Raw genomic sequence first — 10,511 nt, 5'->3', positions numbered from 1 at the left:
TCAAGCCCGCCCCGGCACGTGACCTGAGAGCAGCTGGGAGGCTGCGGGGTCTCAGCTAAGCCAGGCGGCGCATCATCGCCGCCTCCCTTTGAACCGCCCAGTCCCGAATCCAGCCACCGGCTCCCCGGCTGGGCCCGGTCCTGGCCTTGCTGTCTGGTCTGTCACCTTTCACACCTGCTCGCTCGTGCCTTTATTTTTCCTTTGGTCACACCCATTTTTTAGTGGAGAGACTTGAAGTCCAGATACATTTCCGCAGTGTGCACTCAAGAGAATTGTGTCACTTTTACCAATTCAGGCACTTGGTGATTGTTGACGTTATGAAGACAGTCTCAACGCCAAAATTCCTGATTGACAAATGATAGTATCCCGTGGGGCTATTGATGCATCATTCCAATCTGGTTTGTGATGTTTATCCCTGAGCCTGCTCAGTCCTGCACAAGGCCATGTGCACTGCAGAAGAGTGAAGAATTTTTATGTGCTTGCACTGTGTACGTATTTACAGATGTGTACATGTTCAATAAAGCTGTAGTTGAGGTCAGTTGCATATATAACCTTTTTTTCTTTCCTCCAATAAATTCACCATTTGGCTTAGTTTCCAGGTATCTTTTGTAGAATGTAGGAAAATCTGAGTAATTGTGATGTATTTGGGGGGTGAGAAATAAAGCTAAATGTACAGTTTGTCTGACCGTCAGAGCAAAATCAAGGTATATATTTAAGGAAGTGAAAATTACAAAACAGGTTTTACACAAGTAGTCCAAAAAGGTCCCAAACCTTCTCCAGGTGGTTTAGGGGGTCTCATCAAAGGGAAATCCCTGAGACACTTCACATCCTTTCACTAATAAACACAAATCACCCTAGAAAAGGCAACTCAGCCAGTGAAGAGGGAACGCTAAAGCCATGTTAATCAAGTGTTTGTCAACGCTATGCTGAAGCAACATCTATTTTGTCAATCATCATACCACAGTTTGATACAGAACCTCAGAAGCTGTCAGGTCAGCCAGCTAAATGCATTTCACTCCCCTTTTTAAAGGGAACTTCTAAATGGGGGACAGAAATCCACCAGGAGAGCCCCCTTGTGCTCCACAGAATCTCGAGTTCCGGGACTAGGGATCTGAGCTTCTCTTCTCCTGCCTCTGGGGCAATGTTTGACTGTAGAGATGGGCAAGGCGCTTACTGTCCTTGGGTTTTGTTTGTTTTTATCACTTAAATGCCCCAGTTCTGTTTTTCGTGGACCCAAGCTCACTTTTTGTATGCACAGCTTTAATTCCACCCTCGGTGTGGGCTAAGGTTAGCTGTCAGCCGATGCTCCTTAAATAGCAGGGGGCAGGGAGGATGGTAAGGAAAAAACAACACGCTAATTTAGCAGTATGGTGACAACATTTTCCCGTCTAAAGAGTATCATCTTAACACCCACCTCATGGCAATCTCCAGCTCATGTGGCGGGGGATCAGGCGGCAGAAAGCAGCAAGATGATCTTGTTAGCAAAAACAAAACAAAACACAAAAAACATCCCAGCCAGGGTGCCCTTCTCAGAGCACACCAGCTACAGCACGGCCTCTGGCAACTGTGCTCCTGCAAGAACGACACAGGATGCCCGGCGCCCAAGGCAGAGCAGGAGAGTCAGTGCTGGTAATTCAGGACCCCAGTTTCGACAGGGGATGTATTTTTAATGACCTTCAGTATAATAAATGCCTAACAATTCAATGAAAATACCACCATCTTTCCTATAATAAATTTCCTGGTTTGTTTTACATTTTACTTAGAAACACATATTTAACAGATTCTTTCATCAATTTTATACACCTTCAGGTTGATTAGGGATAAGGCACACTACAAAATTTTACTCAGCTTTGACTTTTTCTATGTGCACTCTGCCTACTTCCCTCAGCCACCATCTACCACAAGAAAACCAAGAATAACCTTCTAACTGTGGGAGAGCTGGAAGTCCTGCCTATGTCACTGATTCCGTTTCCTCAATCACAGGATGAAAGCAGTACCTACCTTGCAGGACTGTGGAAATTAGAGATATTATATAAAGTTCCTAGTACAGGACCTAGGGACACAGTCATTACTATTACTATTCTCAGCCTCATGCAAAAAAATACCTAAAATCCCAAAGTGGCAAAAGAATATTTATGTGATAAATATCCAAAAATTATTTTTAAAGAAAGATACACAAGCCAATCTTATAAGATTCTGAAAACCCTGTCACCTGGTTTATTTCTGGAGAAGGGTAAAGGGAGAATAGTCACTTGAATTTGAGGGGCAGCTAAATTGGAAGCAACAGTAGCAGCAATTCTATGCCTCTAAGGTTCCTCTGATCCATAGGGAATGCTTAAACTTCCTTGTTTGATTCAAGAGTCTAATTTTTTCCTAGAGCAAGATCATCCATTTTCATTGGGATAAAAGAATAAAGAACAAACTCAATAGCACCAAGTGAGGTTTAACACAGAAAATAGGGCCCAGTTTCTCCTTTCAGATGAAACTCTTACATTAAAATATGTTTAGAAGTCGTGGTTGTTTTTCCTCTTGATTCAACCCTTCTCCCTCCCCCAGCAGGAGCCCCAGGAACCTGAAGAGCATGTGCCTCACTAACCAGAGAAACAATCCAGCCACCCCTCCCACGGGACAGGACACAGGGACTATGCTCTCAGGGAGAACGGGTACTGGGGGTGCCACCAGTCAAAGAGGCGAACGCTGTGCACTGGGTCCAGGATGACTTGCACACCCTGCTCACTGCGCAGCTTCCGACCACCGTGCACAGGAGTATCTTGGAACACCAGCCTCACTCGATGATGCCGCATGTCCGTGCTCACACTGATCGTAAACTGGGAGGGAAAGCAAATGGCATTACATCCCACACCCAAATTGAACAGCCTTGTTCTCCTACAGCCACTCTGAAATGAGAGTCTAGACAAAATTACATTGGCAAGGCCACAAGATAATCTCTGCAAAGATATAAAAAAATTAAGAGTGATTTTATAAGTTCTTCTTAGCTTGATATATTTAAAGTAGACTAAGAAATGGCTGAATAAATCAGGATATATGCACAAAGACTACCACCAAAGCCAACTTTTAAATACTGGGTTAGAGCTGGATGACTTGAAGGAATTTTGAACAGATATTGTTGAGCAAGTGAAATCAAGATTCATAAAATGCACCCAGATCCCATTTTTTGTTTTCTTGGTAAAATATACCACAAAATCTCTAAATACGTTTATGCATGTGTAGGTCCACATAGAACAACATGGGTATCAAGCACCTAACGTAGGAGTGATACACAGCGAGGTCATTAACGTGGCCTAACCTAGAGGAAGGGGAGAGGTGCCTACAATAAGAGCAGCGCGTATGACATTACACAAAATTACTTAAGAGGGGCCGGGTATCCATGCACATACTGACAGACACATTAAAGAACAATCCCTAAAAGGTAAATTGCAGTTGTAGGTTATCAGAAGTCCGTCAATTTATATATGCGTTATTTAAATTCTTTAAATGAAGTATGTATTATTTATTTTACCATTTTAAAAAAAAGCTATCTAGGGCTCACGTACGGCCTCATCCTTGTCCCTAGTACAGCGGTTCTCAACCTGTGGGTCGAGACCCCTTTGGGGGTCGAACGACCTTTTCACAGGGGTCGCCTAAGACCATCGGAAAACACATATATAATTACATATTTTTTTGTGATTAATCACTATGCTTTTATTATGTTCAATTTGTAACAATGAAATTGGGGGTCACCACAACATGAGGAACTGTATTAAGGGGCCGCGGCATTAGGAAGGTTGAGAACCACTGCCCTAATAGGATATGTTTCTCACATTAATGATCACTACAAAGGAGATGCAAAAACATTCCCTTTACTTCAGAGAAGAGATAAAATACTCTCAAACATGCATAACTGCTACATAAATTTGTTCCTAATATACAACTCTGCTTTCAGACTCTTTTAAATCTTCATTAAAGATTTCTTCTTCAATGGTTAAATTTACAAATTTCTTTTAAAACCTAGGTAGTCAGTCTGTGAAAGAGCGGAGGCGACATCCTGTCTCCACTTACCAGGGTGAATATCATCCCCATAACAATTGGAATAAAGATGAAATTGAGGGTGGTGACCTGCAGGAGGCAGCAGTCATGGTCGGGGTTGGTGTGAACATCTTGGTACTGAACAGGAGGCTGCAACCCTCCCACGCACTTGCTCTTTAATCTGGGGGACTGAGGAGAACGGAAAATTAATCTCATGGCTGAGAGGACATGTTTATGGACAAGACTCCACCAATGACAATTTCATGGCTCAACTGATGCTATGAGACCTATGTTTCTGTTTTCTCCTCTTTTTTTTATGTACATATTGGTTTCCATAAAGATCAAGAAAACCTGCCATTTGAAAGGGGCGCACCTTTGGATGGGCAATGTGGAGTGGGTGCAATGCTGCATTTAGATGGTATTTCCTGCCACTCGGCAAAAAATGGAAACGTACAGCTGTCAGAAGCCCTCCAATGTCTGGAAGACCACAGATTCCCTGTGACCTGTCAACTGCAGACAACATATGCTGCACAAAGGGGACACTGGCCCCCACTCCCAGGCATCCTGCATGCTGTGTTCCCGGGCCCAGGACCCACTCTCTGCATTAAGCTGTTACACCCTGTGTGTCTTTCACACAGGAGTTCCCTCTTCATTTTCTCTTCATGGCATTATTACAGGTTTTGATGTGTATTTTATTTTAATAAGTCGACTTTATGCCTAGTTAAATTTACTATTACAAGATATCTGAAAAACAAAAAGGAGATACAATTACATACCTGTTTTTTAAACTTGAAGTTGAATTCCCACATTGGTTCCTGTCTGTTCCCAACAATCTTTCGGTACCAGAAAAGTAAGCACTATAAGAAAGTAAAATAAACCAAAAATAAATAAAAGACAGAAAAGAAAAAAAAATCAAAATAAGGCAACAAAAAAAATAATCAGCAGAAACCTTTCTGTCTGCCAGCTCTAAATGTGTGGTTTCACTCTGGCACAGATAGAGACCCGCCCCCCAATCTGACACTGTGCCACGTGCAGAGACAGTCCCAGGCTACTCAGCACAGAGAAGAGGGACCAATGTAAGTCAACCTCAGAGGCTGTGAGGTCAACCCTCATCTCTAAGGACAGAAACATGGTCTCTAGGGACTGGGGCATTCTCTGATTCAGCAGGCCACTCCACTATATTAAAACATAGGCAGCCACCAGGCAAGATGGTATCAAAGGCAGGCAGAGAAGGCCAGCCCTGTAATCAACAGGAGCAAGCCACTCAGGACCCTCTGGGAGCCGACAGCCAGGGTGGACACTACAGAACTGGGCTGAATTCAGTACGCCCCTCGGTGAAGGCAGGCTACAGCTAAGTTTAAGCACAAGAAGTCAAGTACCTCCCAGGGGACAAGGGGTGGGTCGTCCGCCGTGCCAGCTGTCCTGCCCTTCAGACATGCCCTGTACGTCCTGATGTTCCATCAAAAATAATGGGCTTGGCTTTAAGGGGCAAACACTTCTGCTGCCATCACAACGGCTCCAGTGTCCCACACAAGCTATGCTACTGAAAAGAGAGAGAGGGAGAATCAAATACGAAAAGGTGGAGTCCGGGAACATGGGACCGCTCCTTCGGGCGTGCTGGCAACTCCCTGAATGCCATGCGACTGTGGCTGCACAAGTGGCAAGGCCATCCGTGGGACAGCTGCCACTGCAGGTCCACGTCCTCTTCAGATCTCTAACAACAAGGCACAGAAGCAGCAGCCAGGTAGCCTGGGCTTATTATCTGGATGAAACATTAGCTATCATTCCACTTTGCCTTTAAGAGTCCACTTTTAAGAGTTACTACGCGGTGACAAGAGTGTGAAGACACAGGTCCTTTAGGACTGGGCACTGGAGCCGCTACGATGTGTCAGCACGAGTTTGCCCGACGCTGCTCTGCTTCCAGCAACCAACCTACACCTGCCTGGTCAGCTCTGGGGCGATGCCCTCCTCATCACAGTTAGTCTGATACAATCACTATTCGGAAGGGTGTGGGGGACTGTAAACGTGACACATACACTGTCCACTCACATTACAAGCAGAAACAGCTGCTGGGTGCAATTCTACCCCAGCCCTGTATCCATCAGCTGGCGTGATATTAAACTGAGCTCAGCTCACGGCCCTGACCACCTCCATCTGCAACCCTGGGAGGAACCTTGATAAATAACCTTGAAATCAGCAGCACCTTTTAATCAATATGTATAAGGTAGAATATGATCACTCTGGGGCTACACTAGGGGAGAAGAATCACTGTACCATCCAAAGCATAAAAACAAGATACAAAAGAGTAGGAAGTGCTATAGAACACCAGGTTTTGTGTAGGCTGAGAATAAAAATTACCTACAGGATCAAAAGATACAAAATTTAGACAATATTAGTTTTGGGGGGGGGGGGGCGTGGAGACCATCAACTGGCCTGAATAATATCTGCCATACAAGCTCTGCCGGACAAAGGTGTGTTCACTAGGTATTTCATTATGAAGGAGAAAAGGAAGAGAACGGACCAAGGCTAACACACCTACGTACAAATCAGAATGCTAGCAGACGCTAAGGGAGCAAGGCCTACACCAGGACCCTAAGGGAGGTCAACAAGAAGGGAAATCCAGATGTCAATGTCCCAACAGAAAGAGAAAACTAGTAAGCTGTTCGTGTTCTACCTCTGCATCATGATTTAAAACACTTAAGAATTACAGTTGAGACCTACCATGTGAGTTGTGTTCTTCCTAACCCAAACCATCAAACCATCTAACGTGAAAATAATGCATGAAAATAAGATAAAGAGAGTAACGAGTATGACAAAAGCCTCAGGAAGCCAGGCCGGCAGAGCAGGGACGTCTTGGAGACGTGAAAACCCTGAGCCCTGGAAGTTCACGTTCGTCCCCTAGCAGCCTGGGACCCGGAGGCCTAGCCTCCCCACCAAGGAAGCTGGAGACAAGCCACGCGAACAGGCCTACCACACAAGAACCCCACGCTGATTCTCACTTACTTTGGAATTCTTTAATGTGCTGGGCGTGCTTTCTGGAATGGCTGGATTTTTGGAGATTCGAGCAGCGAAGGGCTCATACATATGGTACAGAGATCGGATCACACATGCCCGGAGGCAGCGCAGCTTCTCCATGGACTCTGGGCGCAGGCGCAAAGGCAGAGAGGCATCCAGCGTGTAGTGCCTGAAACACGACACATGACTCCTACCAACGTGTGGCCTGTCTCTCCGGCTCCAGGTCAGCCTCCTATGACTCCTGGTCTCAGTCTGACTTCGCTCTCATACACACACACATCACCATCTCTTCACTTCTCAGCTACTTTTGCTTCTTTGCTATGTGAAACTCATTTTACACATACCTTATAATCTTATACTTCTCCATCCTTTTTAAAATTTCTAATTATCCTTATTTCACCCTAAGAAAGGGAAAGTCTTAGCTTTGCTAGGAGTACCAGATACTTCAGACCCTGTCCAGAAGGGACACCAAGTTCTCTACTTCCTTCCCACCACATTCTCACTGACAGTTCCTAACCTCACTACACTTCTGCACCCAGTATCAAGAACTACCCTTTTACTAGCCACACTGTTCACCCTCTCCTCACCCCTACAAGTGTATGTAGGGCAGCATAAGAACAAAACTATATGGTACTTCAAGACGACCAACAAATGTAAGAAACTAATCTAGTTAGAAAGACAAACAGGTGGGCATCTGAAGCTTTTGAAAATTCCAGCTAAGACAACCCCCTGAGGAAAAATCAAAGACAATTCTTCTGAAACGTGAAGCAACAGTTTGCAAACGGATATGGGATCAGGGGAGGGGACAACCACAGGGAAGACAGTTGCCTTGATGAATTAATAATATAAATTTTAAATGAGGATCTCAAGGAACCCAAAGCCAGGCTCACACCAGGCCTGGAGTAGAGAAAGTGTAAAGGTCACCATCCCAGGAGCAGTTTCACAAACAGCATGAAATCAGCTACACAGACAACAGTGAGCTCCCTGTGGCCGCACCTTCGGTACAACCTGGTCCAAAAGGCGGCAGTGCAAGTGACAGTCCAGGCATTCTTACAAATCAGGGAAAAATTCACAATGTCCTCAGGACGTATGTAGGAGGCCAGCAACAGCCAAATATCCATGGGGTACTCTTCACCTCCAGCCCCATCCAGGTCTTCTGAAACAGAAGAAAAGAACTATCATATCTGACCTTTCCTTTTTACAAAAAACATGGGGTCTTCTAGGTTTTAAGGGTACATTTCTAGGATACATGGCCTGTATATTGCACTGTGTGCCCACCACCCATAGTTAAATCATCTTCCATAAACTCTGAACTTCTATTATACAAATATCTAAAAATCCCCAATCACTTAGATTCTCCCAGGTCTTGCACAGCTAAGAAAAAGGTTTAAAAGGTCCAAGAAGCCTCTCAAACTCATCATTTCCTGCTTATTCCAGCTGCTGGAAACTTCTGCTTCCTGTTGCCCCAGTGAATAGGTCTTGTTTTTAAGGCTTTTATTTAATAATTATTTATATGCTATTTTGAAGTTTTCAAAGTAATGTTGCATACATTAAATCATTCAATTCTGGGCTAATCCTAAAGCTAACCTTTAACCTTTAGCTCAGGCCTATCATAGAACTATCCAAAAACCAGATTTCTTCCTCCTCTTTCCGGGGCAAAAGGCCCCTACACCACCTCCCCACTGCTGCCTCTGCTTTTCTAGGTAATTGCTCCCAGCAGTTCATTGACTCAATCAGGTTCTTGGGTTGAGTTCCTCATATCAGAGACCTAGGCCTCTAAAGCAACATCCTCTTTTTTGGTTCCTATCCTTTCTTGAAATCACTTAAAGCTTGGTCTATCGCATTTGGGCCCCACCTTACATCACATTACATCGCTCTCTGAAAGAGAGGGTACCAGCATTTCCCCCACTGAGACCCATCAGAACATTTATGAAGCAGAGTGCTATTAAAAATTTGTCTTTAGGGTCAAAATTCAATAATGATTAAAGAACTGTATTTTAAACATAATTATTAAGAAATTTCAAAATGTCAGAATGGAATCAGTAAAGAAAAGCTTCATGGCATGTTAAACCCTGTCCCACTCCTGAGATCCACACTCGGATTCTCTACTTGCTGTCACCACACACAGGACGAATGAACCAAAAGAGAGCAAGCCCTGTACCTCTGTGCCTCCTGCTTTTCTTTTTCCTGGAGACGGGTCTCTCATGGATGCTCTCCTCCTGCGCATCCATCTCGTCACTGCTGTCAGGGACCTCGCAGGGCTCCCCCGCCCCAGAGAGAGCTTCCACCGCGGGAACCTGAGAGGCTTCCAAGCCGCAGAGAGATTTTACTAGAAGGAAAGAAGGAAAGACTGAGAAGGCAGAGTCCCATCCAGAAATACAGACGGCTGAGGCAGGAGATCGGCATTCAGGAGGGGGGAAGACAAAAGGAAAAACCAGCAGGAGAGTCTGCTGAAAAAGCTGAGACTCTAAAAAGAAAGAAAATTAAGCATTTTAAATGTTTTAAAAAAACTGGAAAGCAATGGGCAAACTGACTCCTGAAGAGAGCCAACCTCAGAGGTGAAGACAGAGGAAGCGCACTATTCTCCCGCTATAAACGGCAGGGGCTAAAACTAACGGGGAATGCTGTTCTCATTTGCACACATTCTGAGACCAGCGTTTTGAGCGGCACTAAGTCCAATTTAATCATGTTCTTGGGTTGGAGGCTGTGGGTGTCATAAAAATACACGTCTCACCAGGCCCACGTGGCTCAGTGGTGGAGCTTGGACCTATGAACCAGGAGGTCATGGTTCCCGCTCAGGGCACAGGCCCGGGTTTCGGGCTCCATCTCCAGTGGGGGGCGTGCAGGAGGCAGCCGGTCCATGATTCTCTCTCATCATTGATGTTTCTCTCTCTCTCCCCTTCTCCCTTCCTTTCTGAAATCAATAAAAATATATTTTTTAAAAAAACACAAGTCTCAAGGATAGTATGTACAAAGCTTGAAAGTACGGGGAACATGGGAGAAGGAAACGAATATACTGCAAGGTTCCTACACTAGAAGCCACCTGCAGAGCACGTGGGCACCGGGGAACTGCAGGGCAAGGGCTGAGCAAGGAGGCGGCAGTGGGAGCTACAGACGCGCACACAGAGGCGTCCGTAATGCGGGCGGACACGGGCATTTCTGTACGGAAACCGCCAGCGGAGGCTCCGGCTCCCGCGCCCTCCCGGGAGTCCATGGAGCCACCCCGCGGAGAGCCACTCGCTCACGAAGATGCCCGAGGGGCTGCAAGGAAAACACGGCTGGAGCCCCAGGAACAGACGCCCGCCGGCACCTACCTTCCTGCTGAACAGCATTGGCCACGGCTTTCTTGACTCGTCCGGACCTCACGACGGCCGGGTCCGAGTTGGCATAATCCGCCACGGTCACTGCAACAAGCGTGACCCTCAGCGGGGGCTGCCTGCTCCCCTCAGCGTCCCCCCCGCCGGCCCGGC

General features: G+C 45.7%; 1 protein-coding gene across 1 annotated transcript in view; it reads right to left on the bottom strand.

Moving 5' to 3' along the window:
• Positions 1-1,651: 1,651 nt before the first annotated feature.
• The window catches only part of TMEM183A (transmembrane protein 183A), a 9,807-nt gene continuing 947 nt past the window's right edge, over positions 1,652-10,511 (bottom strand). Inside the window, exons 2-8 of the mRNA XM_014533406.1 lie at positions 10,356-10,507; positions 9,203-9,370; positions 8,038-8,197; positions 7,030-7,210; positions 4,803-4,883; positions 4,060-4,215; positions 1,652-2,828 (exon numbers count right to left, since the gene is read on the bottom strand). Of these exons, the coding sequence (XP_014388892.1) occupies positions 2,643-2,828; positions 4,060-4,215; positions 4,803-4,883; positions 7,030-7,210; positions 8,038-8,197; positions 9,203-9,370; positions 10,356-10,507 (1,084 nt within the window). The 3' untranslated portion in view covers positions 1,652-2,642. The remainder of the gene's footprint in view (positions 2,829-4,059; positions 4,216-4,802; positions 4,884-7,029; positions 7,211-8,037; positions 8,198-9,202; positions 9,371-10,355; positions 10,508-10,511) is intronic.

The sequence above is a fragment of the Myotis brandtii genome, unplaced genomic scaffold, assembly GCF_000412655.1.
Source record: "Myotis brandtii unplaced genomic scaffold, ASM41265v1 scaffold975, whole genome shotgun sequence".
In the NCBI taxonomy this organism is placed as follows: Eukaryota; Metazoa; Chordata; class Mammalia; order Chiroptera; family Vespertilionidae; genus Myotis; species Myotis brandtii.
This window is presented reverse-complemented; position numbering and strand designations above follow the sequence as displayed.